Here is a 26,977-nt window from a genome sequence, read left to right on the forward strand (position 1 = left end):
CCATCTCTTCCTGGTAATATTTTCTTTTTCCAACAAATACTTCTAGTACTTGGCTTTTGTACTAGCTCAAATAAATAGTAGGCCAACTTGTTGGAGAAATGATGGTGTATGCATTTAGTATATCCAATTGATGCCATCATACTCAACATGTGCTCATGTGTCATGTATCTAGAGTTGGTAACGCACGGTAAAGGCACGACCAAAAATAAATAATGCAAGCGATTTGCTGTCATGACTGAAGTAAAAAAGTCACGGGTATGAATGAGCATTTGTCCTAAAAGATTGTTAGGTGCTTGTTTAGTTTAATAGGTGTCCAAGGTTACCTCGATCTTTAGGATCGCCTACAAAGTTAACCACTAAACTCAGGCAAACAATATCAAACTTGCTGTCTTCTGCAGGCGGTTTCATCTGCAAAAAATCTTGCTTTTGAATATCGGGATGCTGTGGATTCAGATCAATAGGTTTTGCTGTAATCCAGGATGAATATTGTTTATAGTTATCGGGAGCCACAGCACCTACATCGAGCACTTTGATAGGTTTTGTCGTGCTATCAATCGACTCTTTGCAGTGGGACTTTAAAGTTTGTATTAACCATTTTGAAGAATCACCACCTCTTGCTTTACTTTGACCTAATTTTGAAGCTTTTTGGTACCAGTCTAGACCACCAAGAGAGTCCATTTCTTTGAGAATCTCGACTTCTCGCTGTTTTGGTGTCTCTGAATCAGCCCTGCATTTTGCCAATTCTTTGTTTAGTACATGGAAACGTCGAATCAAACGAGCGGTTTCAACACGAGATTGTTTAAATTTTGTTTTTGAGGTTGGATTTTGTGAGGTGATGGGTTGCTTTTTCTTTTGTTTCTTGGCCATTGGAAATAAGCAATCCTTTTTTACTCCTCCTGTTTCTCTTTGCTTTTTGACACTTGTGACTGTTATATGACTGTTATTTTTAAAATGAACTTTTTGATGGAATTTTGCTGCCTTTTGAGTAGTGCGACAGGTTGAGATGGTCCAACCATCATAAACTAATCTAAGGTTCGAATTTGTCTGTGAAAGTGCTGGACAAATTGTGCCAGAAGCAAGTTATAGGGAAGATTTGGAGCACCATGTACTACTTACCCAATAACAAACTTATAAGTCAGTTGTTAAAATAAAAGCTTTTCTTTCTCACATTTCTAATCTACTGTTTGGACACTACGGTTATAGGGTGTTGAAACCAATGATTTCTGTGCCTGGAAAGTGTTCTCTTGCAAAAAGGAAGTCACAATTGCTTGTCTTTTATTTTTATATTATTATTTTTTATTTTATTTTTTTTTTTTTTTTTTTTTTTTTGGGTTCCTTTCCTCACTATAATAAGAATGGTAAAGCAAGCTTTGTTGTGCTCAATATACATTGTACTGAACTTAATTTTCACATGTAGATTCGTAGAAACACTCGTCTTCGTAGAGAATATCTTTATAAAAAATCCTTGGAAACAAAGGAGCAAGCAACATTTGATCGCAAGCAGAAGATCAAGGAAGCTATTGAACGTAAAAACCGATTTGAATCATTTGTATTTATTTGTTCGATGTTAACAAATATATGTATTTAGAGGGAAAGGATGTTCCAACTGAGCTGAGGAAGATGGACAAAGCCTCAAAAGAAGATTTTGGTTTTGATCAAGCTCAAGAAGGTAAAAAGAATCAACCTAATTCTTTACACATGAACTAAAATAAAACTTTTTCTTATTAGCTCCTACTACACATGAAGACGATGAATACGCCCGTGCTGGTGTTTATGATCCAAAGATTTTAATTACAACGTCAAGAGATCCCAGCAGTCGTTTACAGCAATTTTCAAAAGAAATGCGTCTTGTGTTTCCCAACTCTCAACGTATTAACCGTGGTGGTCATGTTATGAAAGAAATTGTAGAGGCTTGTAGAGCAAATGAAGTGACAGATCTCATCATTTTACACGAACATCGTGGTCAACCAGGTATTTCGATTTTATTTTATATTCTTTTTTTTTCGTTACTAAATGCTATGTGATAGATGGTATGGTAGTTTGTCATTTCCCATATGGTCCCACAGCTTATTTCTCTTTACATAACGTTGTACTTCGACATGATATTAAAGATCAAGGAACTGTATCCGAAGCATTCCCACATTTAATATTTAACAACTTTAATTCAAAATTAGGTGGAAGAGTAAGTGATAAAGACTAGTAGAATATTGCCTGTTTCTTATAATGTAAATTGTAGATTACAAATATTTTAAAGTATTTGTTCCCTGTTCCAAAAGATGACTCAAAGCGAGTGATGACATTTGCAAATGATAATGATTATATTTCATTCAGGTTAGATGATAAAGTATTTAAATGTTGAATGAAATTAAATATGTATATGTAGACATCATGTTTATGTGAAAACGGGAAATCAAGTAGAGTTGGCAGAAGTTGGACCTCGATTTGAAATGCGACGTGAGTTGAAAGAAGTTGTATTTGATTGTTGCAGTAACTCACTTTTCTTTGTTATATATAGCATATGAAATCAGGTTAGGAACGGTTGATTTGACGGATGCGGATGTAGAATGGCAGTTGGCTGCTTATACCAGAACTGCAGCAAGGAGAGTGGCACTTTAGAATGTTTATACAGTTTCTTTTTGTACAGAATTAATAAAAAAAAAAGTATGTAGTCTTACATAATCAACCATCAGTAATGCCTCTACAAAGGATACATAAACCAAAGATTCAACATTCTAAATGAAACATCAGTCATCACCTATCTTTCTGCTTATATCAATGTCTCTTAATTCCCATAAAATTCACATGCGTCTTAGAGTTAAACAGTCGTTTTTAAACCCAATCTACCCTTACAAACACTTTCTTTTTTTTTTATCTTTTTTTCTTTATTTTTATAAGAAATGTCTTTTATGCCAAATGAAAGTGCTGATTGTGGTCTAATTGATCCTATGTCAGGCTTGTTAAAGCGGTTCCAACAAGACAGATCTCTTCAACAAGTAAAAATACCTTCCTTTTTTTTTTCTTGAAGCATAAATATTTTTCTAACAGCGCCTCTGTAGGACCAGATTGCTCTTAGTCAACGAGTAGAAAGTTCAAAAGTAATACTAAACTACAAGTAAACATATCTAATATCTTTTTTTTTTTACTATTATTAGACTCAGTTTCGCACACAAAATACAACAAACGGACCAATACTTAACAAACAAGTACGATTTAAAGAATATTCAACTGAATATTTTCAATTAAATACCTTTAATATAGCTTACAGAAGGTTTTGTTAAAGATGAGTTGAATAAAGCAAGACTTTCTACCAATGCTTTTGAACTTGGTAGTTTAAATCGTGAATTAGAATTAATACAACCAAAACAACCGTCAGCTGATTGGACAATTGATTTTATGCAGCATCAACAATCAACTGCAGTTCCACAACAATTCGAAGGCTTTGAAGAAATTTATCACCAAAACAACCGTCCACAACAAGCCCAAGGTAACGAAAATAAATCATAGAAATACATATGCATTAAACCACAAAGCTTTTTAATAAAGTTGGGAACTGGGCAAGTGAATTTGATCAGTTTCAAACAAATCATCCAACCTCAATTTTAACGCAAACAGAAAGGGTTGCATTTGAAAGGGCGTTTGATGTAGCTAAGCAAGAGACGCAAATGAATTGGGAAGGTGATTTTGCAACACAAGAATTTTTGGAATTCGAGTCCATGACAAAAGATGAGCCATTGATAGCAAAAGACGAGAATGAGGCGCTGGCAAAAACAGCTACTATGCTATTAGATTCTGTTGACATTGAATCCAATCCTAAATTTAAAAACTCACAGTTCATGCATTTGATGAGACGATTAAGAGATAATGAAGTACAAGTTGAGGGAAACAAGATGGTCGAGACAAAAGGAAAATCTGGCTGGGCATCTGAATTTGAATCAACTCTGTCTAGGCAATCGCCCGATGGATTTACTGCGAACATGAATAGATTACAAAGTGGAAACATGATGTCAACTGAATTTATTCAAAATGCTGGAGGTGGATTTACAGAAGATTTTTATTTTGAACAAAAGCAGCACCCATCTTCTGATGGGTGGGCTTCTGAGTTCGATCAGCATAACGAAATAGGCACAGAGGAACCACACAAGTTGCTTGGAACTGAGCCTGAAGACTGGTTGAACGAGTTCGACAGAAATATGGATCAGTTGAAGAAAAACCAGGATCGCGAATGGAGCGACATGCAAAAGAATTGGGATGAATCCGAACAAGGATACAGAGACATTGGCTCTGAATACGATGTCTACAACTTTGCTATGAGCAATCCTTATTTATTATACCCTGAGTTGATTGAAGGCAGAGAGCATTTCAACTTGGCTGATTCGATTCTTGCTTTGGAAGCAAAAGCACAGCTAAAAATATCCGATCCAGATGCTTGGAGAATGCTGGGTCTCAGACAACAGGAAAATGAAAAGGATAATGCTGCTATTGCTGCATTCCGTCAAGCAATCAAGCTGGATCCACACTTGCTTGATGTCTGGTTAGCATTAGCAGTCAGTTATACGAATGAAAGTTGTAAAAAAGAAGCTTATGATGCCTTAGAGCAATGGATTTTGAACAATGAAAAATATAAGCATTTGATTAAAAGCCACCAGAAGGGAAAAATGATACCTGACGATCGACATGCCTATATTACCCGTATGTTTATAGAGGCAGCTAGAAATTTTCCTGGTATTCAAATGGACCCTGACGTTCAAATCGGCCTTGGCGTTTTATTTAATATGTCTGAAGAATATGATAAAGCTATTGATTGTTTCAAGGCTGCTCTCGCTAGCAAACCTCAGGACTATATGCTGTGGAATAAGTTAGGTGCCACCCTGGCTAATTCAAGAAATCCAGAAACAGCTGTTGATGCTTATTTCAATGCTGTAGAAATAAACCCTAGTTATGTACGTGCCAGATATAATCTGGCTATGAGTTTCATGAAACTTGGCCAGTATAGGGAATCAGCAGAGCACTTGTTAGTAGCTCTTTCATTACAGCAATCCAACAAGGGACTGGCAGATGGCATCACTAGGTTGGGGCTTGATCGTAATAATTCAATCAGCATACCAGGAGGAACGAGTGATAATATTTGGAGAACTCTTCGTATGCTGATGTTAACGTAAGTATCATTTTTATTCTTATAGACCATTTTTTTGACGGTATGTTTTGAATATACTAGGATGAACAGAGATGATTTAGCTAAACACTGCGATAGTCATCATCTTGATCCATTCCATGTAGAGTTTGAATTTTGAGGGAAAAAAAGTCAGTACTCATTTGTAAGATACATCAATAAGTCACTTAGTGAGACATATTGTACATATTTTCCTTGTCACAAGCTTATTTAATCAATAAAATATATATATATATATATATATACAGTAAAGCTATTAATATAAAAATAAGTCTGGATCGTCACTATTAAAAATAGAATATATTTTCTTTGACATAACTCTATTGATAGTTCGATCTCTAGCTTGTAATGCGCTTCTTTCAACCTAAAAAACGCATTTTGAGCACATTCCTCTTTTCTAATCTGTTTCCAATAAATTACCTCTAAACTGGAAAGTAGCATTTCTCCAGTTGGTTGGTCAAGCTCTTTATACTTTTGATGTAGTAGTTGAATGGTTGGATATTCATTCATGACGCTTTTTGCAACAGCAGGTGTACATAACTGAATTTCTTGCAACATCTTGGAGTAAGTATCATTTGGGTCTGCTCCACTTTTGATTCCCTTATAAATATTGTTCATGTTTTTTGATCTATTATTTTACAGCTAAGAATACCAAGTTGAATTTTTTTTTGTAACTTACTTGTATCTTCCTAAAGCCAAATCTGTTGTTAAGCTTTCAATCCAACTTGCTGTGTCCTCATCGTTCTTTGTAGGCACAATCATGATATCATGTAAGATCTGAAGTTCATTTAGACATTGTTCAATAGTCTCTCGACTAGGCAATTTTTCAATATCCTCAACGCCTCTTACTCTTCTACTTGAACTTGCAGCGACAGTGTTTATATCTTGTATATTTTGCCTTACTTGATTATCAAATATTCGTTTTTGTAACAAGGCTCTTTTTTTGTAGTAAGGTTCTAAACCTTCAATTAAAAGTAATATTTGATCGTCCTTTACAGATTGCTGGATTTGCTTTATATGATTGTATATTGTTTCAGATTGAATCAATTCGTTTAGCTCATCAATATGCATGTAAATCAATACAAATGGTTCCTTAATAATATTCATCTTTTCTAGGGGTATAAAGGTCTGTGAATCTGTGTTCCATTCAGCACTGCATTTTCTTCTCCAAGCAATTGTATATCTAGGATTGTCCTTTTCTTGATCAAGCAAAGAATGAACTTCGGCCAACTTCTTTTTTAATGCAGCTTCTAACAGTTTCCCGGCATTTGTCAAGCGAAAGTTAGGATGAATATCAACAATCATTTCTTTTAATATCTCATCCCTATTATTTCTTATTCGGTTCTCTTTCTCATACAACATTTGACGTTCTTTCTCTTGCTATAAAACACAAGTGACATTAACTTTCTTGCCATAAAAGGTTCTCCGTTTTTCTGTAAGTTTACCTGCTTCAGTTCTTTTTGCCTCTTTTTTTCTTCAGCAAGCTCTTGACGCTTTCTTCTTCTTTCTTCTGCTTCTAGTCTCTTTTTTTCCTTTAAGCACAGAAAAGGGGTCAGATTATATAAAAGAATATTATTCTAACTTTCCTTACCTTTGGTGTTAATTCATTACTCTTTCTAGTTGAAAATAGTTCCATTGACGATGATGAACCAGATCTACTTCGACTGATATTTGTGCTGTATGTATGCGCTCGTTTCTTTCTTTTTCTATCTTCAATAATTGTATCTTCTGGACTATCAATTTCTATAATATCTTTGTCTTCTTCAAGCGAAAGCAAATCATCAAAAAATTCATCCGATGTTGGTAAGTGTACCATGTCAGCATCTTCTTCATCAGAGTCATCTATCGAAAAAGGCAGCACATCTTCCTTTTCATCCAGACAAACATTCGTGCTCGGTGAAGCTGCTGGTGTTTTGTTGAAAAATGAAGAATCATCGGTGTTTTTGCTCTTGATACGCTTATGGTTACTGGCTCCTTCAAATAATGATGTTTGATTTTCATTATTATCTGTCGATACCTTTCTTTTAGGCGTTTCCTTGGTTAATAATATGTCATCAGCGTCGGTAAAATTGAATATGTCTTCATTTATTTCTGCTGGTGAGTTTAAGTCATCATCAAAGGATAATAAATCTATATTGCTGTTATTTTCAAATAGATCTACATCTTCCTTTGTTGGAGAATCAAGTTTGCCAAGTGTCAGTAAATCTTCATCATCAGATATTACCTCCAGATCTTTGATTTGTGTGTAGTCTTTTGGTATACTGCTGCTTTCTTTTTCCTTTCCCTTTATGCGTTTTCGATTATTTGTTTCATCCACAAATAACTCAAAGGGCCTAGCTGTTATTTGTATATCCTCTGTTGCTAATAATTTATTGCTTTTGTTAGCAGTACTTTTTGTTTTGTTTTTAGAACTGCTGGAAGACAATATGTCATCAGTATTTTCAATCTCTTCCTTTGATTTTGGTTTCAAAACAGGCTGATCAAAGATATTGTCGATATCGAAAATGTCGTCGATATCTCTATTTATCTGTTGTCTATATTTTTAAATTTGTTCACAAAGAAGCATATTAAACTAGTTTCTTTTTTTTTTACGAGCTAGTTTGAGAATTACTTAATGATATATCTTCTTCGTCTGAATCAAGGATAATTAGTGCATTGTCTGGCTTATTACTAGTTTTTATTCCTTGGAGAAACTATGAATGAAAAGCATTAATGGCTCATTACTACGCGATTGCCGTATGTTTTTATTTATTTACTTCTCCATCAAATATTCTATTTAAAGTAGCTTCCACGCTTTTTGTATACTCAAGATCTTTGCGAATATCGGAAGGGCTTTTAGAATTGTCAATATTGAGTACTTGCTCAACGAATTGATCAATATCGTCCATTGATTAAACTATTTGATTTAGGAAACAGAAAAGTGAATTTGCTGGATTTTCAAAATTGGCAGAAAAGTAAAACTCAGACTTTATATAAGCATTTTTACCAAAAAAACATATGAAAATATTTACAAGCTAGATATATGTGTTAGTAATAGACAAACTGGCAGTGTATTCTTAAGACTATCTGATTGTCCTTTATACAGTGCTTTAATCTGTAAGAATTATGGAGCTTCAGCATAGACGAATTTATGGTAGTCAGAAGATAACGTACATAGAAGCAAACATTCCATCTCGTTTATTATCATTGTCCATATCTCAAGAGTAAACGTTTCTTCCGTTTAGTCATCAAATCTTATAGCAGTTGAAGCTTTTTGTTCTGTCATTACAAGTCATGGGATTTTAACGTATAAGAAATCAAGATTTACTCTCATATCTTAATTGGACTATTTTTTTCCTAAGCTTGAACAAACCATTTTAGGTGTGTGTATGTACACATGCGATACATTTTATATAGTTTATTGCATTCCTTTTGCATTTTCATCCTGATATTCCCAATGAAGTTCTCCGACATCATGATTGCCGTGGTAATCCCAGCCGTTCTCTGTAACATGGTATACTATGGAATTGAATTTAATAATTATAGGTATATTAGAATCATGAGAAAGCTTACAATTGACTGAACCACCAGACATAGCATCGCGATGTGTTGCATGATAGATAGATCTTCTACCGAGTTCAAGGGCGTCTTTAACTGATAAATCATAGTCATAACCAGAATCAAGTACACCATAAGCAAACGTAGAACCTGAGCCGACAGAGAAAATGTCACCCTTTAATCTTGAACCATCTGAATCTACATAAAATAAGTTTGGGCCCTATAACGGTTTGTTAACACAATACCCAAAACAGCACATAATAAATTTATCTTACTGTCTTATCCCAGCCTGTAACCATAGTACCCTATAGACCATGTTAAAATACTTCATAAAAAAAAATAAAAAGATTACTTACCATGGAAAGACCCATACCCTTATAAGAATAGACCATGTTAGCTAATAGCTTTGATGCAGCTGCAACCGAAATACGCTCTTTATTTCTTAATTCATGTAAGCGACAACGTCTTCCTAATTCGCGTTCCCAGTATTGACAATCAGCTGCACCACCTGCCATTGTACCCAATAAATACGGATTGATCTCAATGACCTTTTTAACAGTTTGAGAAGCTAATTATACTTTGTTATTTCGCTTCTTTTACTCCTCATATCCTGTTTTCAAATTCTTACATATGTAATTTCCCATTGTAGCTCGTGAATCGACAGCGACAACTACACCTCCTTGAAACTGGAAAGCAAGAGTAGTTGTACCGTGTTGAATTTTAATTTTGTAATCAGCAGATTCCTCATCAGTTACATTTCTCAGAAAGTCAACAGGCTATTAAGGCAAAGCGGTCTTTAGTTCCAGATCCAAAATCAATAAAGTGCATTGTAATCCCACTGCCAATCCCCCATTTTATACATTCTTACATTGTGTACAGCAGGAACATCAAAAGAAGGGAAAGCTAATTGTTGGGCAGCATCCCATTTTCCACATAATTGGCCAAAGCTTTCTTCTTGTGGTATGCTCAAAGGTGAAGAGCTGTATTTTGAAACAAATCTATTCATTATATCACAAAGTAAAAAGGTGAAGGATGACGAGCTACTGGAGACGCGTCAACGGAAAACTGAATTTAAATTGCAAATTGCGTCACGATTGGTCGAAAGTGAGCGATGTATGCCACGCGTTCAAACATATTTGCTTTTATTTATCTTTTAAGTACAATATGGAATACATGCTTGCCAATCCAATGGAAACCACTTCTGCGCCTATGCAACACAGATTTGAACCTTATGACGATAATGGAGGGTAATCAACTGGAAAAAGCTAAAGTAAAGCAAAAACTGATCATTTTACTAGAACAAGTGTCGCAATTGCAGGAAAAGACTTTTGTATTGTTGCTGCAGACACAAGACAAAGCACAGGCTATAACATCAATTCTCGGTTCTCACCTAAAGCTTATAAATTATCAGAAACTTCAGTTATCGCCATGAATGGCTTCCATGCCGATGGATTAACTTTAAAGAAAGTGCTTGATCAAAGACTCAAGGTACAATTTCGATACATTAACCAAAAAATTGACATTCTTTATAAAGATGTTGTTCTTACCTTTTTTTTTTTTTCTTTGTTAGTGGTATAAATTCTCTCATGATAAAGACATGTCATGTACTGCATTAGCCCAAATGCTATCAATTACATTATATCAAAAAAGATTTTTCCCTTATTACAGTTTCTGTGTTTTAGGTGGAGTTGATGAAGAAGGTAAAGGTGCAGTGTACTGTTACGATGCTATTGGATCTTATGAACGTGAAAAATGTCGTGCAAGTGGTTCAGCAGCTGCATTGATTCAGCCCTTTTTAGATAATCAGGTACATGTCATGCTTGCATACGTATTTGAAAACGTATTGACTTGATAAACATTATAGGTTTCAAAGAAGAATATGCAAAATGTGTCATTGGAAGATATTGAGTTGGACGAAGCAATTAAAGTTGTTAAAGATGCATTCACATCTGCTACAGAACGTGATATCTATACTGGTGATAATCTTCAAATTTTCATCATTCGTAAAGACCAACCTGTCGATGTTCAAATCCATCCTTTGAAGAAAGACTAAAAGAAATAGGAAATAAACAATATTTTTATTACTACAGTAGCAGCTGCGGTATTTTGTCATAAGGAACCCAACAAACTAAAGGAGTACTTCCACCTATGTAGTGTGCCTGTTTATGATAAAACAATAAGCCATCAATTTCATATGTGTTTTGTTGTGTTTCATTCAAATATTGTTCTGGATTTTTCGCTATTGATGATACTTCGGTAGTTGAAATAGCTTGCAAAGGAACAAACTTGTAAAATCTGTTTTCACTGTTTGGTAAGTCCAATTCATTTGGCTGAAACTTTGTATGTAACCAAAAGTTTCTAATATCAAATTAACTTTGTTTCTTTTCTTTTATCGCCCTGCTTACCTAAAATTAGTATCACAATCAGTTACAGAGTAGCCTTTCCAGCACATGATATCGAGTATGTAAAATGTCCAATGCACTGCATCATATATACAATCTAATATACAATAATCAGAACCAAGGTGATATCTATACTAGTGTTAATATGTGTGATATTAGCTAATCATTTGTTGATTTACCTGGAACCATTTGGTAATATTGATTGAAATCGACGAAGTATTTTTCCTCCTCTTGATCTTGCAATTGTCTGCCCTTTACCTGATGTGACAAGGCATCTCTTTCCTTTTGGACAGACAACGCTGACCCATTCTTTCATGAAATCGCTAGGTATAGATTCAAGGTATTCAGCATACATAATCTGATTCCTAAAATAAACAAACATTCTTTATATAACCATCTTCATTGAATTAAAGCTTGATTTCTTACGCATAAATATTTTTCTGTTGGGGCTTCTTTTTACGTTTATGTGGTTCACTTTTTGATAATTTAACCACTTCCTCCATTTCCACGTCACTATCTCCACGCGTTCTTTTCAGCATATTATGCTCTTCACCCTTTTGCCCTTCTTCTTCTTCTTCTTCTTCTTCCTCTTCTTCATCATTATTACTTCCAAATACGTCCAATTTCCTCAAGCTTGATACAATATCATTTCGTTGCTACTGAATTGCATTAATAGCTAATCCTAATTTATGTTTGTTGAGCCATGAAAATACCCTTCTTTGTAATTCCAAAGCTTTTAAACGTCTCTTCTCCTGAATCTCAATCCGCGAACTAAAATAAGATCTGGCATCTAAATAGTTTTGTAATCTACTATTAATATTGTCTTCCTCTTCTGTAACTATCACTTGGTTACTAGCAGCTTCTATGCTAGAATTTTGTTCTTCCTGAAGGTTTTCTTTTTTATTTGGATCTTGAAACACAAAACCCTGAAAATTTGACATTGTTTAAAAGATTAAATAAAAATAGACAGATAAAATGCTAATGCCGTGAGGGTCTTGCTATTGCGGAATATCAATTTGATTAAAGGACTAAATCCATAATAAAAATTAAACTTTTCTATAAAATAAAATGCTGCAAATACACAATCAATATACATGCGAAATGAATAGATAAGAGGGATATTAATTAAGAATTTTGCTTGCATGGTATATCTTTGAATACAAAAAGAAATATGAGCTTATATATACTTTTTACTTTTGCAATATTTGAATGGCATAAATGATATATTCAATTACACTAATAATAAGACTGCTCATTTGGAATAATCACAGTACACAATTTATCTGATTTATAAAGAGGCTTTCTTAGAGCTGTTATAGTTCTTTTCTATTTTACAGTATATTGCGAAGAATATGCCAGTAAATGGGGGTTGTTTAAACATCTTAAAAATGTATATAATTTCTAATTAATTCGCAAGCGCAACATAATTAAGGTCTAATATTGAAAGTTTGATCTTAAATTTTATCGAATTTTGAGTTTTTGTCTAGGACATAAGTCATATATTTGCCATTGAAATCAGTATAGTTGGAATTGTTGATATCTAAAATATAAAGGAATAATTTAAGAAGCTCTTCACGATCATAAGAACAATAGATTACATGAAACGTATACTTCGTAGATGTTTCAAAAATTGCTATAGTCTATTTATTTCTATTTAAAAAGAATTTGAAGTTTGGCTGTATATTATTATTTATGAACTCTTTCTGTCAAAAATTCTGAAAGCAAAAGTTCGGATAAATATGCTCTATGGGTAGTGTTCTAAATCTATCATTAATGGAACAAAAGCTCATAGTAAAGCAAAAAACAAAACACCAAAAATGATTATATATATAACCAGCCTTTCAAGTATTTTTTTATTTAATAGCAAACATAATAATCACGCACTCCTGAAATTCCTAGAATGTTGTCAACTGAGGTAAAAGCTTCAAGCCAAGATGAGCACACGGTAAATATCTATACCATGTTAGATGAGGCTTTTAATATTTAGCACTGCAAGCATAGTCTAGTTCTTAAGATGTGGTATTATTTTCCATTCAGGCAAAGAGTTGGTGAGGACATCCTTATGTCCTCACAGGTTATTCTGAAATCATTTTAGCTTACTATTAAGCTCTATTTAACTTCAGAAAATATCATATTTTTTTAATTTCATTTTTAAAACCGTATAGTAAAATACCATTGTAAATATTACCAATAGATTAAAAAGCAAAAGCGTTTCGTTGAACTCACTATCTTGTTGTTGTAAGAAAAAAAAATTGTTGGCATAAGCTATACTACTTGTTGGAATTCAATTTTACACAGGGACGTTTTGCGCGATCTACAGTTATTTTTAACGAACAATGTCAAACAGATATCACGGTGATCATTTATTATTGAAAGTATAACGCAAGGAAAATTTTTAAACATACATATTAACAATATTTCGAAAATTCTAGAGGAATGTTTGCATATATTAAAAATTATGTTTGTAGAGATGAAGAATTATAAAAAAAAAAGAATAATGGAAATCGTCAGAGAAAAACGCAAATTTATTTATTTTGAAGTTTTATTGATAGTAAATTATTGATGAATAGTGAAGAACAGAATATTTGAATAGCATCCTTTTTGTAAATAGTCTCTCTGGAAAGTATAGCTTTTTTTTTGTCTTTGTTTTTTTTTGTTTTTTTTAAAAAGATAATAATAAAGAATCACCCTTGAATTACTCTTATAAACACTTTTCAATTCTATAGGATATGAGTGGTACCCCGAAGGGCGTTCCGTTCACTGTCAGGTCCTAAGTCTATGTCTGGAATGTTCTGCGAAAGATATACCCTGTTTCTAGGGATCACCCTCTCTCAAGCAAAGCGTGACCGGGTCTGTACTTCGGATGTTAAGACATCTTCCGTATGTCACTTGGACGAACAGAGCGGGTGCTACTTTTACTTGAGTTCCCATTCCTCCTTAGAGCTTACAAGTTCCAGCAGATCATCGTCCCATCCTGCCACAGATTTAGAAGCATAGCAAAGAGGTCATAAAGAGATAGAAAAAGAAGAGAGTACAGTGATAATAATAGAGACTGCCAAAAGAGAACTTTTACAAGAAAGGATTGCTAACAAGCGGACCATGCAGACATAAAAGCAAGTACAGAAGCAGCCTTAAAGGGGAGGCATTTATATTGACACAGAAGAGAATAACTAGAGGACTAAAATAAAAGTTAATAAAAAGGATAATTCTATTATGAACATTACTTTTTAGCCGAACGAGCAGCAAAGAAGGAATCTTGACCAAAGCAAAGACAGGCAGTGTAAGCTATTTCAAAAATGTTAATAAAATAATTATTTAAAAGATATTTTTACCATTTTATGAGGCCAAGATATGATTTCTTTTTTAACCATCAAAACCAATGGAATGAAACGTTTAGCGTTGAATGAAACTAAACGGACCATAGAAAGATAAACAAAAGAGAGCACACCAACTTTTGATGTTAACTGAGACCAAATAAAGAGACAAGTAATAGATGCATTTGTAGGCCATATATTTTAATGTTGATTAAAGGCAAGCTTGATAGTAGGTAAGAAGTTTTAAAAGGCCAAAGAGAGAGAAACATGTTTAAAACACAAAAAAGTAGCAAAGTATTTGTTTAGGAAGAGGAGTTTTGACAAAAGACCACAAGAGCCAAGTTTAGATTTGAAAAGACAAAATATTTAGGCCATCAGTTTTAGAGAAGATTGATTGTTTGATGAAGAAAGAAAGAAAAAAAGTTTTGGCAAAAAGAATTCTTTAAATACCTTTTTTTCACATTCTTGATGAGTCATTCTCCTTTTTTTTCGTAGATTTCTAAAAACTTTAAAAACTTGTTTATCCATAAAGGGATGGTAAATAAAAGGACAAAGACATTCTAGTCTAATGAATAAGCAATCCAAAAAAAATACATATTTAAACACAACTACTAACATTCTTTATATACAATATTTTATCATTTAAAGCTCAAGATGATATTTTTTTTCATTTTTGAATGAAATTTACATTCTAATAGACAAAGCGATTGTTTGCTTGCTTTTTTTATTTGTACAACCGTTTTCTGCATAAAATTCATAAGATTTAAAGACCTACTACCTCTCTTTATTAAATTCATACGTATGATTAAAAAAACCTATTTTTCTTACATTCAAGTCATACTTTGTATAATATATTTTCTTCTTCTTCTTTCCTTTGCTATGAAAAACAAGTGTTATTTTTAATTTGCCTTAATTAAAAAATAGAGGGTAAGCCTATTCCGAATTCCGTGTGTAACAAATATCATATGAAAAAAATTTAACCTGCCCCTTATTGTTCAGGACACCTAAATAATAAACCTCTCCAAATCATTATCAGTAAGATAGTTCTATACTATTTTTTGATAAAAATACAACCTCACCTTATAGTAATAAATATTAAAGAAAAAGTAAATGATATAGTGAATAAATATGTTTTTTTTTTGTGCTTATTTGGAGCTGATGCTAAGAAAAGTCATTTTTAATGAATATACTATTGATAAGTACTTTTGCAAATCATTTTTACGATATTTAGAAAAAGAAATAAACGATATTATTAATGAATATTCCTGATATAGCAGGATATTATGATCAATGCCTTTAAATGTTTTTTCATCAAAAGGGAAAGGGAAAAAAACAGCTTTTTGAGCGGAGTAGGTTTATAAAAACTTGGGCACTTTGACATTTTAAATATTTATTCCCATCTAATTGTCTGAAAGGAAAAAAAAATGGGGTTGGCTTATACAATTAAATTGTTCCCAAATGGATTTATGATATGATGCATAACTAGTATTAGTCTACTCAAATAAAATAATACTTTTTCTGTAATAAAAAGGAGAGAGGAAAAAAAACTGATAAACCATTCTTGTAACTGATGGAAACAATAAAGTAAAAGAATTGTGCTATGTTTTAATTAATATGCTAATTTTCAAATAGTAAAGTACAAATAACAAGACATTAGTGAATTTGGAAGGTAAAAGAGTGCTCTTTTAATAATATATCAATTCTATAAGATGAAAATCAAAGATAGTTAATTTATATCAAGTGACCACTTTTTAAAATTCTTTATCAATTATTTTAATAACATACAGAAGCTTCTGCTGATGTACACTACTTTACCAGCAGAACTGATAAATGTATTTTTTTTTAATATCTAAAGTGGTACCAATTTCCGTGACTATGAACTTGATATCCTAACGTCATGCATAGTTGCCCTTCCCTATTCGTGTAACGTTACTGAAACCATACCAACATTCGCTACCTTCTCCGCCAAGCTTTTTTTTCTTTTCCACATATTCTATAATAAATGAGCTTTCCTGGACAAGGTTATACAGCAGGAGGATATGCACCAGGACCTTATCCTCCATACCAGCAACCTCCTCATACACCATACCAACAACAGTATCCTCCTCCACCGCAGCAGTATCCACCATCGCCTATGGGATATCCTCCACCACCACAAGGATACCCTCCACCACAGACACTAGGGTATCCCCCACCACAACCACAGGGATATCCTGCACCAGCAGGATACTCACCACAGCAGCATCCTTATGGCGCACCACCACCACCACCTATGCCACCTCGTCCCAATCCTCATTCGCCTCAAGGTTACTCTCCTTACGATTTAGCTCCTAATGTAAGTTTATAAAGAAAAAGGAGTAAATTAAAGCGGTTACTAATTTATACAAAAAAAAGAGTCCTCCTCCTCCTCCTCCTCCATATACACCACAAGATCCAGCATTTTCACCTCATGATCCAACTGTTGGACAAGCTAATTATCCTCAACCACCTCAATCAGCTCACAATCCTTCAGGTAAATGCCAATTTTCTTGCCAGTTACAATTAACTGACCTTCTGTCCTTTAGTGCCTTACGGTCAACCACAGCCAAATGTAAATCCCAACGACTTTATAATGCATGTTCATCCAAGTCTAAGGAACGCTCCACCACCCAATTTCCAACTTTCTAACTGTAAGCCAGGACTTAAATATGATTTTGTACTTACGCAGAATTAAAAGGTCAGGGGAGAAAAAGAGCATTATTGATTGGCATCAATTATTTTGGTACCTCTGCAGAACTAAAAGGTATATTTATTCTTAGAGCAAAGGAGGATAAAGCTGATCCCTTCTTTTTTGTATAGGATGTATCAATGATGTTCACAACATTAAAGACTTTTTAATCACAATGTATAACTTCAGGGTAGACGACATGGTTATTTTAACGGACGATCAGCAAAACCCTCAAAGTATTCCAACAAAACAAAACATGATAAGAGCTATGCAGTGGCTTGTACACGATGCTCGACCTAACGATTCGTAATAAGATATATTAAAGAAAAAACTCATGATTGACTTTTATTATATAGTTTCTTTTTTCATTTCAGTGGTCACGGTGGCAGGGTACGACATAGATATAACTTACATATAACAGTGAAGGCTCAATAAATTTTGATAGATGAAAGACTATGATGGTGATGAAGATGATGGCTATGATGAAACAATTTATCCAGTAGATCATTCTGTATATGGCCAAATTGTAGATGATGTATGTTTTGAAGTATAGTAATTGCCGAAATAGAAAAGTAGCTAAGGATACATATATCTATAGATGATGCATGACATTATGGTACGTCCACTTCCACCAGGTTGTAGGTTGACCTGCATTTTTGATAGTTGTCACTCAGGCACAGCTCTTGATTTACCTTATGTTTATTCAACACAAGGAGCTCTTAAGGAAAGTAACATATTTAAAGATGCAGGCAGCAGTCTCAAGGGTGCTGGTTTAGCCTATCTCTCAGGCGATCCTTCAAGAGCTATTTCTTCTGTCATGTCACTTGGTTCAAGAATCATGAGTGGAGGGATTGGTAATGGAAAATCAGCTAAAGTAAAGCAACAGAAATCTTCTCCTGCCGATGTCATTATGTTTTCAGGTTGTAAAGATGCACAAACGTCTGCCGATGCTTTTGAAAATGGTCGAAGTACTGGTGCTATGAGTTATGCATTTACAACTGCTTTAAGAAGCAATAGAAACCAATCTTATTTACAGCTGTTAAATTCAATCCGTGTTATTTTGAAGCAAAAGTATGATCAAAGACCACAGCTATCGTCCTCTCACCCAATGGATATTAATTTACTTTTCATGATTTAAATTCTGTTGCAAGATCAATCAAATAAAATACAATGAGAAAAAATCTTACTTTTGATAATTGCTTGACGAATTAAAGTATAAGTCTTTGTAATTTTAGAAAAATTATGTTCAAAAAGATAAAAGCGTAATAAGGCTACAAACAGCTCAAAATGACTGGCAAATGAAATAAAAAACGCGTGAAGATAAAATGCTGTTTGTTTTAATTACAATATATATTTGGATGCTGATGCATGATATCGTTAAATGATATGATGGCCTACAAAACGAAAGGCTCATTTACGAACAATGTACATTATATTATGGTGAAGAAATAATGATTAATAAGCTATCAATAAACAACAGCAGAGTTTTATCAAAAAGCTTTAGGGAAGAAGAGTTGGTAAATGATCCAAGTACTCAATAGCATAGACTTTGTCTAGTCAAGTCAATAGAAACATTCATTTGCCATTGATAAATTAAGCTCTAAATGAGCCGCTTCTAATAGTTCATCTTATCGGCGTAATGAAAGATACAGATGGGAAATGTGCATTTCTGTTTCATCCGATCCGAGCTTCTCATTCATGCTTAAGTTTCAATGTTATTTTTCTTAATAAGAAGGCTATAAGCGTACCTGATTACATAATTGTGCCGTAACAGATCGTCTTTTATAAATTTGGAACTCAATTTTTTTTTTGTTTCTTTTTGCATACAAAAAGAATGGCAGCAAAGAAACATTCAAAGCTAAAATCTTACTTGAATTCAAACTATATTGAATTCGCTGATGAACAAACTTCTTTGCGTCTAAATTCCCTTTATTCTGACTTTTCAAAAATCCATGCAGTTAATCAATATGCTTATGATGCCAATATTGGGTTCTGGAAGACAATTATTTTGGATTGCAACGAACAAGGCTACCTGAGAACATCGGAATATGCTACTGCCATTGATAAAGCGACAATTGCAAGTGAATTTCACCGGCCTTTAAAAGGAAAGCCGCTTGCTTTAACATGTGTACTTGTGAGTAGAAGTAGAAGTCTTGAACTATTTGAAGTAATCATTAACTTTCTGCATTTTAGGAACATATGGAAAAGACGAATGACATAATGCCAATCGCCAAATTTATAGAGACATATGCTCCAAAGCTAAGTTGGTCAGAGTGGATCTACAATAAAATGTTGCCTTGGCGATATTGGAGTGGGCCACTCACACGCAATAGCAATTTATATGTTTTGATACCAACGATAGCTTTAATAGCAAAGAATATTATGTCTGAACACTTCAAGATTCCAGTCAGAAGAGAAGCCGAACACATGTTGACTTTTTCAGAGTTCAAAGCAAAGTATGCATATCACTTTGTAAACGAACTGGAGTTGACGGATGACGATATGGATCTCATATTAAGGTATCTTCATTCTCAGCAAGGAGTAGTCGTAGCTGATAATGTAAAAGGATATGGAACAACGTACAAGGTAAAGGATTACAAGTGTGCTGAAAAAGGAAAAGGTGCTTAGTTTTCTAATTTAGGTGATTAAATTTCCACATAAACAAGGTGAAGTAGCAAATATAACAAAGCATGATGAAGCAATTATCAATATACGTACCACATGTCATGCACTTTCACTGCAAGTAGACGAGTTACAAAGAAAAGTAGAAGAATTTGAACATTTATCAGTTGAAGAACATCGAAAGGGACATACAGCAAGAGCACGCTATTACTTGAAAAAAAAGAAAAACTTAGAGCAGGTGCTGGAGAAAAGATTGAAATCAATGGAAACAATGGATACTATTTTGATGAAAATTGAAACTTCACAAGATGATATTCAAGTAGTTCAAGCCTTCAATATGGGAGCCGGCACACTACAGGATTTGTTAGGAAAAGATGAATTAAGCATTGAAACTATAAATGAGATTATGGATAAAGTATCAGATTCTTTAAGCGACCAAAAAGAAGTAGAGGAAGCAATGACGACGGGAATGGAAGATGTATCACCTTATAATGATCAAGAAATAGAACAAGAATTGGCAGAATTAATAGAAAAAGAGACAAAGCCGGTGATAGCATCATCAACAGCCAAGCATGTACCATCATCACCAAAACAAACAGAAGAAACAAAATCAGCACCAAAGGAAACGACAACAATAATACCAGCAGAATGCGAATCACAATCGGAACTAGCCAGGCTAAACCAAATGTTTACTTCTATCCGAAATACCCCTATAAATACATCAGCTATTACTGCGGACAAAGACAAGCAGCATCAATTAGAATTAGCTTAAATAAAATTTTCGACCAATTAAAATTATTTGAAAGAACTTTACATTCCTTTTTTTAACGCAGCTGTTTTTCTTTTTATACTTGACAGGACAGGGGAAATGGTTGCTGAAACAAGATATTACGAAGTACTTGAGGTGGAAACAGATGCCACAGAGCATGAAATTAAAAAAGTAGACTTAAACATTGACTATATTTGCTGATCTATTGACAAAGTAACTACCATAGGCATATAGAAAATTGGTAGATTGATCCATTTACATGTCAACGAAACAACACGATTAACATATTTTGAATATAGGCTATGAAATACCACCCTGACAAAAATCCCGATGAAGGTGACAGAGTAATAATCTCCCCCTAATCATGTTTTGGATTTCCATTGACATATTAAAAATAACAATAGTTTAAAGAGATTTCTCATGCTTATGAGATTCTCTCGGATCCAGAAGCTCGTGCTACATATGATCAATTTGGAGAAGAAGGACCAGGAGGAGCAGGTGGCGGGTTTGGTATGTCTGCTGATGAACTGTTTGCCAATTTGTTTGGAGGAGGTGGAGGAGACTTTGGTTTTGGAGGTGGAGACTTTTATGGAGGCCCTCCTCCTCAACGTCCACAAAAAGGAGAAAGTATGAAGTACCCATTGTCTGTCAGTCTTGAGGATCTCTATATGGGTAAACACACAAAACTTGCTTTAGAAAAGAACGTTATTTGCTCAAATTGTGATGGGTAAGTAAACAAAAAAAGAGCATGTCAGTTTGCTATACTCATACACTCAATAGTAAGGGTGGTAAGACAGGAGCTACCAAAAAATGTGGTACTTGTAAAGGTCGAGGTTTTAAGGTGGCTATGCGCCAAGTCGGTATGGGTATGATTCAGCAGATGCAGGTTCCCTGTGATGATTGTGGACATACAGGAGAGATTGCAAAAGATAGATGTAAGAAATGCAAAGGAAAGAAGGTCACTGTGGAAAAGAAATACATCGATATTTTTATTGAAAAGGGTATGAGTGACGGACAAAAAATAGTTCAAAAGGGAGAAGGAGACCAAGAGGTAAACAAAAATCATTAATTTGCATTTTATCTTAACCTTTTATTCATTTTAGCCTGGAATTGAACCTGGAGATGTTATCCTTGTACTAGACCAAAAAGAACATGCTGTTTTTGAACGTAAAGGTGCTGACTTGCTTTGCAAAGTGAAGATTTCTTTGACAGAGGCGCTTTGTGGTTTCGACAAGGTGATTGTAACACATCTTGATGGACGTGGTATCCGAGTGAAGAACTTACCTGGGAACGTCATTAAGCCTGGAATGGTAAAACGCGTTTCTAATGAAGGTATGCCCACATACAAACGTCCTGACAATCGCGGTGATTTATATATTCAATTCGATGTGGAGTTCCCTGATGACGGATTTGCTGCTGTTGAAAAATTGAAAGAACTAGAAACTATTTTACCTAAAGGAAGTACCAATATATCAGCAAAACACGATATCGTTGACGAATGCCATCTTATGAATGCAACGTTGGAAGCATTTGGCTCTTCCTCTCAATCACGTAACGCATATGATGAAGATGATAGCGACGAAGAAGAAGATGGACAAGGTGGTATTCGCTGTGCCCAACAATAAGCTTTTATAAAAAAAAAATAGAGATCGTAAAGCCTTTTATTTACAAAGTTTGTCTATTATAAATTTTCGTGAGCTTGTTTAATATCGCTTTTATTGTAAGAGACTGGTGTAGATGGTTTCAATTTATCCCTGATATGTCTTGCTTTTTCAAGTTTTTATTTTTATTGCCTTTCTTACATATTTTATATTAAGTAGAAGAAATATATACTATTTTATCTAGATCTGTATTTATACTACGCGTAGAGTTACTTATAATCAAGTAGTTATGTCACACTATCAAATTTGCATTGGATTTTCAATATATTATAAGCACGAATTTATAATGAAATACTGATATCTATTTTTATGTTGCATTCATGCTTAAGAAATCTACTTTCCATTTTATAAAAAAGTAAATTAAAATCCTTCTTTGTCACAACAAATCAAAGTTTATGCAGTTAGGTAGCACAAGTTGTTTAAAAGCAAACATACAATAAAATTTTGAACTTATTTAATAGATTTAAAAAAATATGATTTTATAATATTTCATTGTTTTCTAACTAACTACAATTGAGTATATGGTGGTTATTAAGGTTTGAAAAATTACATAGTTTATCCGAAAAACCAGTTTTTTTTCTTTTTTCTTTTTTTCTATATCTTTCAAAGCCGTGCACCGTGGAAATAATATTGATTATATCATCTAATTGAACAATGAATAGCAACAGTAATAGCTTCAGCAATCCAACCAATAACGGCAAGTTTTTACCCAAACAGAAGTGGAACAAATTGTTCACGAACTCAAAAATTAGATTAAAAGACAAAAGGAGCAAGACAAATGCTACCCTCTTCCTGAAGCCATTCGCAAAATCTTGGACTAAAACTCGATATTCCAGCATAAAGAGAATTTTAAGTTTTTTAGAATATCAGTACAACAATACACCAACGATGAGTGGGTCAAGCCAGAACAAATCAACAAAGAATTTATCCCAAAACTTAAACAATGAAAAGTGGATTCAAACCAGCTCATTAATGCTATATAGAAGAATGCAGAAACAATTAGGGTACAGGCAAGAGATTTGGTTCTGAAATCTTTTAAGTTACCCACAACTAAATGAGACATATGAGTAGTTTCAGAGTAGCGAAATGATTTTGGACGGAATGGTACAAATTGAAGTATTTTATTAATTCTTCAAGAGAATAATAAGTTCACATATAACGTTTACTTACAGTAGGTAATATGTTATTATATATAATATATACAGTCTGTTATGACTCAAATGGAACATTTGGACCATCAATAACAGGATTTACGTTTGTTTTCATATAGTTGGGTAAAGGATTAATATACTTTCTTCTTATTGAAGTAACCAAAGAGTCCAGCTCTGAGAAGTCATTCATATTATACATCTCTAAATGTTCTGGTGTTTTCAAATGCTATGCAAATACAAACTATCAATAAATAATTTTTTTAAGAAAAAGTACAAACTTACATCTTGTATATCAGGAAACTTCTTTTTACAATTTTCACAAAATCCTGGTCGTTTTTTCTGCTCTTTGCTTAACATTTGCTCGTTCTCATTCTCTGCTTGCTCTTTTCTCGGTTGCCTTTCATTTTTCGTTTGCACTGAAGTAGCAGGTGTCTCTGGCAATTTTTCACTACCCACTGTTTCCTTTGGAATGTTCTTGTTATCTGCTTGCTCTCCATTTTCCTTATTTGGTTGATTAGTATTCGAAGATCCTTTAAACAGGCAATCCTCGTCCAGTTTGTCAATTTCTTTTAAAATCTCACTGGTGATTGGCCTTCGCCTTTTTCCTTCTTTTGGTTCCAGCGTTGGCCACGGAAACACGGTCTGTTCTTCCTCTTCGAAGCGTTCTACAGAATATTCCTTGATATCAATTGCACAATGTTTCCCTGTTGCATCTTCGATCAAAAGAAAATATCCAGGAAATTCATAAAAAGTTGAATTTGTACGTTTGTAATTTCTCTGCATACGGCTTCGAGTAGGGTTGTAATTCATTAGTTGTTTAAACAAGTCCCTTGCATCTATTTAAACATAGATTTTAGTCCATATTATTTTCTTAAAATACATGACTCACATTCTATAGTCCAAACGGGCTTTTTCCAAGCATTTGCATTCTTTAAAACATCATCAGCATGAGTCTGAAAATAAAAGCTGTTAAGTATAAACAAAAAATACGGTCTGTGGCAAATATTTACTGTGGAAGATATATCAATGGTATTATTTGAAGGTGATCTAATGAAGAAAGGCGTGTTTAATAAAAAAACAAGTATTATAAGTTACACTTTACTTTTGGGTATCGTTCATTGTATCGTAGAAATCTTTGATTTCTTTTGTTGTTATAACATGTGTACATTCTTCTTTCAAAGCAGAAAAAAAAGTGGCCCTTGTCTATACGGCAAATATGATTAAAGACATTTTTTTTGAAAAAAAAAAAAGAAAAAAGAAAAAAAGAAAACGCACTTACAGCTCCTAGTGAAGCAAGTTGACGACCTATATTGACTTCGGTAACACGATCAAGTTTATATAAAAAGATCTTGTAGGATCGGAACTCTCGTTTGTATTTTGCAATCATTTCAGGAGTGAATGAAGCTGAAGTGTTTCGATAAGAAACGATTTGCGCTGAAGGGAGTATCTGAACTTTATCAATTTTATGATTTTGATCTTTTTGAATTTGATTTTTTTGAATTTGATTTTTTTGATTTTCTAATAACTTTTTCCTTAGATCGTTATCATCGCTGGATTTACATGAAGCTTTTGGTGAAGTAACTTTTTTATTCAAAATTGTACTAGTTGAAGACATGTTTGCACGTAGGTGTGTGCTTCAAATTTCCTCTTCTTTTTTGACACCAGAAAGAAAAATACGCGAAAAAAATTCAACGCCACTCCCTTTAGCTACTGAGGAAAACTTTAAAATACCGATAAAGGTTGAGGTTGTACGAGAGCCATATAAATGCAGTTTATATTTCTACTCCAACTTATAAAGTGAGTGATTTGTAAGAAGACAAAATTGCTTTTAGCATCTAAGAAGAAATACGATTCGAAAAAGCTTACATCCAACCAATTACGAGTCCGTTTATTTTGATATAACAAAATTTCAATGAATCTTATCAAGCATAATGATTTTGGAAAAAGAACTTTATAAAAAACAGATGTTAGTACAAATAAAGAGTTTTTAAACCATGTTTGATAATAAATTGTATTTAATTGAAGTTAGTTTTATATCAATTAAACGGCTTTTTATCTGGCTTTTGCTTTTATTATTCTACAAATATTATTAAATTTCATACTCAAATTTTGTGTTGACTTGATGCTGCTTTTAAAAGTATTTAATCGTATGCATGTCTTAGACTTTTGTAAACTGAATTTCGTAACTCTTTTTTTTGTAGGAATATTTTAGGTTATTAAATAAATTAAAACATATAGAAAGTCACTAGTCATAATGAGAGGTATGCTTTTACTGCTAACGGTAGAGCCTAATTTTTTCAAAAACGGAGGTAACAATGTGGATCGGTGATAAAGATACATTGTCAAAAATATACCGTCAATGTGCTCGCCAGATGAATAGCATAACATAATAACTGAGTATGAGCAAATTCGCATTGTCAACATATTCATAACGTCTCATTTTACTGAGAATCTCGTGGATGTCTTCTGGATTGAATTTCAAATAGGGTACAAACCGAGAGAGAGCTTCTTGCCATACCGGCCATTTGTAAGGGCAGGAGATCACCAGGTGATGAATGTCTTCTCTGGGAGTCTGACAAAGTTTGCAAGCACTTGAGACGTCCAGATTGAAGCGTACTATTGTAAGTTGACAATGTAGTTTGCCATAAAGAAACCGGAAACACAACGATCGAGCTTCAGGGAACATCCTTAAGGACCAGAAGCGAGCCCAATCAGCAGAAGAAAAAGTAGTAATAAGATTCCCTAGATCCAAGGTAGGGATTTGATTTTGCCGAAATACTTTAGGGCTGTACAATATCCAATCAGGAGAACGGGTGAGCCAAGAGACGAAAGGGGAGTCATCAACTTGTCCCAGATCAGGAGAAAGATTCAGAATTAGAGCCCATGTCATGTCGTTGAGGGTAATTATGCGGTTATTAAGGTCACGCAAGAGCCAAGCTGCAAGTCTAAGGTAGTGAGGTGAGTCCGGTCGTAGCAAAGGTCGGATATGTTGCAATGAAATGCCTTAAGTAAAAAAAAAATCGAGCTTGCATTTTCAAATGCTGATGTTTACGTAGCCAATGATTATCAGGAATATGCGAAAAAAGAGATTACAATGGTAAACATAGCAATGTTGCAGGAGTGCATCGGACCATACTAAATCTTTTAGGTGAAAAGGAATCCATAGCCATGTATAACGTGGACATGAATGAACCAGGAGAGACGGAGGATATGGAACGTAGAGGTGGAAAAAAGAAAGACAACCTGGTATCAGTACCTGAAAAGTGAAATCGACGAACGAAATCTTTCAAGTATGACTGACTACAAGAATTAGGATCATCATCTTGAAACAAAAGCCGTAAGCATCGAATTTGTAGACAGCAGTTCTGAGCTACCGGATCTAGCAAACCAAGACCTCCTGAAGTGATAGGTTGACTCAACAGAGTATATCGGAAACCAGGTTTGATACCTTTAGTGATAAACTGGTACAACGCTGACCGAATTTGTCTAAAGAATTGTTTGATGAGTGAAACAACTCTCAGAGAATACCACAATTTGGATAAGATCAACGAATTAGCCAAAGTCACACGTCTACGAAGAGATAAGTAGCGTTGAGAGTATACCACATTGAGTCTTTACACTTTGCAATAGCTGATTCTCTATAT

The 26,977-nt window shown here is 33.9% G+C and overlaps 13 protein-coding genes across 13 annotated transcripts; 7 read left to right on the plus strand and 6 right to left on the minus strand.

Moving 5' to 3' along the window:
• Positions 1 to 297: 297 nt before the first annotated feature.
• Positions 298 to 867, minus strand: RO3G_12416 (uncharacterized protein; the record flags this gene model as incomplete). Its single annotated transcript, XM_067667000.1, has 1 exon — positions 298 to 867. One exon carries the CDS (start codon positions 865 to 867, stop codon positions 298 to 300), a length of 570 nt encoding a protein of 189 aa, XP_067523101.1.
• Positions 868 to 1,355: 488 nt separating this feature from the next.
• Positions 1,356 to 2,616, plus strand: RO3G_12417 (uncharacterized protein; the record flags this gene model as incomplete). The annotated part of the gene is made up of 8 exons (XM_067667001.1): positions 1,356 to 1,358; positions 1,418 to 1,526; positions 1,589 to 1,669; positions 1,729 to 1,971; positions 2,028 to 2,182; positions 2,237 to 2,331; positions 2,384 to 2,454; positions 2,516 to 2,616. 8 exons carry the CDS (start codon positions 1,356 to 1,358, stop codon positions 2,614 to 2,616), a joined length of 858 nt encoding a protein of 285 aa, XP_067523102.1.
• A 281-nt stretch (positions 2,617 to 2,897) lies between these two features.
• Positions 2,898 to 5,291, plus strand: RO3G_12418 (uncharacterized protein; the record flags this gene model as incomplete). Its single annotated transcript, XM_067667002.1, has 5 exons — positions 2,898 to 2,993; positions 3,057 to 3,095; positions 3,259 to 3,484; positions 3,544 to 5,155; positions 5,216 to 5,291. 5 exons carry the CDS (start codon positions 2,898 to 2,900, stop codon positions 5,289 to 5,291), a joined length of 2,049 nt encoding a protein of 682 aa, XP_067523103.1.
• Positions 5,292 to 5,845: 554 nt separating this feature from the next.
• On the minus strand, positions 5,846 to 6,475 carry RO3G_12419 (uncharacterized protein; the record flags this gene model as incomplete). The annotated part of the gene is made up of 1 exon (XM_067667003.1): positions 5,846 to 6,475. One exon carries the CDS (start codon positions 6,473 to 6,475, stop codon positions 5,846 to 5,848), a length of 630 nt encoding a protein of 209 aa, XP_067523104.1.
• A 407-nt stretch (positions 6,476 to 6,882) lies between these two features.
• RO3G_12420 (uncharacterized protein) lies at positions 6,883 to 8,058 on the minus strand (the record flags this gene model as incomplete). The annotated part of the gene is made up of 4 exons (XM_067667004.1): positions 6,883 to 6,903; positions 6,984 to 7,704; positions 7,763 to 7,863; positions 7,927 to 8,058. 4 exons carry the CDS (start codon positions 8,056 to 8,058, stop codon positions 6,883 to 6,885), a joined length of 975 nt encoding a protein of 324 aa, XP_067523105.1.
• A 509-nt stretch (positions 8,059 to 8,567) lies between these two features.
• Positions 8,568 to 9,351, minus strand: RO3G_12421 (proteasome component PRE2; the record flags this gene model as incomplete). The annotated part of the gene is made up of 5 exons (XM_067667005.1): positions 8,568 to 8,668; positions 8,723 to 8,927; positions 8,983 to 9,012; positions 9,064 to 9,275; positions 9,336 to 9,351. 5 exons carry the CDS (start codon positions 9,349 to 9,351, stop codon positions 8,568 to 8,570), a joined length of 564 nt encoding a protein of 187 aa, XP_067523106.1.
• Positions 9,352 to 9,871: 520 nt separating this feature from the next.
• On the plus strand, positions 9,872 to 10,760 carry RO3G_12422 (uncharacterized protein; the record flags this gene model as incomplete). The annotated part of the gene is made up of 4 exons (XM_067667006.1): positions 9,872 to 9,954; positions 10,006 to 10,195; positions 10,278 to 10,514; positions 10,572 to 10,760. The coding sequence occupies 4 exons, from the start codon at positions 9,872 to 9,874 to the stop codon at positions 10,758 to 10,760; spliced, it is 699 nt and encodes a 232-aa protein (XP_067523107.1).
• Positions 10,761 to 11,108: 348 nt separating this feature from the next.
• On the minus strand, positions 11,109 to 12,050 carry RO3G_12423 (uncharacterized protein; the record flags this gene model as incomplete). Its single annotated transcript, XM_067667007.1, has 4 exons — positions 11,109 to 11,112; positions 11,289 to 11,474; positions 11,536 to 11,765; positions 11,823 to 12,050. 4 exons carry the CDS (start codon positions 12,048 to 12,050, stop codon positions 11,109 to 11,111), a joined length of 648 nt encoding a protein of 215 aa, XP_067523108.1.
• Positions 12,051 to 16,425: 4,375 nt separating this feature from the next.
• Positions 16,426 to 18,268, plus strand: RO3G_12424 (uncharacterized protein; the record flags this gene model as incomplete). The annotated part of the gene is made up of 7 exons (XM_067667008.1): positions 16,426 to 16,758; positions 16,818 to 16,935; positions 16,988 to 17,092; positions 17,292 to 17,436; positions 17,487 to 17,520; positions 17,576 to 17,682; positions 17,794 to 18,268. 7 exons carry the CDS (start codon positions 16,426 to 16,428, stop codon positions 18,266 to 18,268), a joined length of 1,317 nt encoding a protein of 438 aa, XP_067523109.1.
• A 1,244-nt stretch (positions 18,269 to 19,512) lies between these two features.
• On the plus strand, positions 19,513 to 20,524 carry RO3G_12425 (uncharacterized protein; the record flags this gene model as incomplete). The annotated part of the gene is made up of 2 exons (XM_067667009.1): positions 19,513 to 19,716; positions 19,772 to 20,524. The coding sequence occupies 2 exons, from the start codon at positions 19,513 to 19,515 to the stop codon at positions 20,522 to 20,524; spliced, it is 957 nt and encodes a 318-aa protein (XP_067523110.1).
• Positions 20,525 to 20,823: 299 nt separating this feature from the next.
• On the plus strand, positions 20,824 to 22,146 carry RO3G_12426 (uncharacterized protein; the record flags this gene model as incomplete). The annotated part of the gene is made up of 4 exons (XM_067667010.1): positions 20,824 to 20,865; positions 20,926 to 21,248; positions 21,302 to 21,572; positions 21,625 to 22,146. The coding sequence occupies 4 exons, from the start codon at positions 20,824 to 20,826 to the stop codon at positions 22,144 to 22,146; spliced, it is 1,158 nt and encodes a 385-aa protein (XP_067523111.1).
• Positions 22,147 to 24,431: 2,285 nt separating this feature from the next.
• On the minus strand, positions 24,432 to 24,948 carry RO3G_12427 (uncharacterized protein; the record flags this gene model as incomplete). Its single annotated transcript, XM_067667011.1, has 2 exons — positions 24,432 to 24,536; positions 24,613 to 24,948. The coding sequence occupies 2 exons, from the start codon at positions 24,946 to 24,948 to the stop codon at positions 24,432 to 24,434; spliced, it is 441 nt and encodes a 146-aa protein (XP_067523112.1).
• A 1,553-nt stretch (positions 24,949 to 26,501) lies between these two features.
• RO3G_12428 (uncharacterized protein) lies at positions 26,502 to 26,600 on the plus strand (the record flags this gene model as incomplete). The annotated part of the gene is made up of 1 exon (XM_067667012.1): positions 26,502 to 26,600. The coding sequence occupies one exon, from the start codon at positions 26,502 to 26,504 to the stop codon at positions 26,598 to 26,600; it is 99 nt and encodes a 32-aa protein (XP_067523113.1).
• Positions 26,601 to 26,977: the final 377 nt, after the last annotated feature.

This window comes from Rhizopus delemar, genomic scaffold (assembly GCF_000149305.1).
Source record: "Rhizopus delemar RA 99-880 supercont3.10 genomic scaffold, whole genome shotgun sequence".
Classification (NCBI taxonomy): domain Eukaryota; kingdom Fungi; phylum Mucoromycota; class Mucoromycetes; order Mucorales; family Rhizopodaceae; genus Rhizopus; species Rhizopus delemar.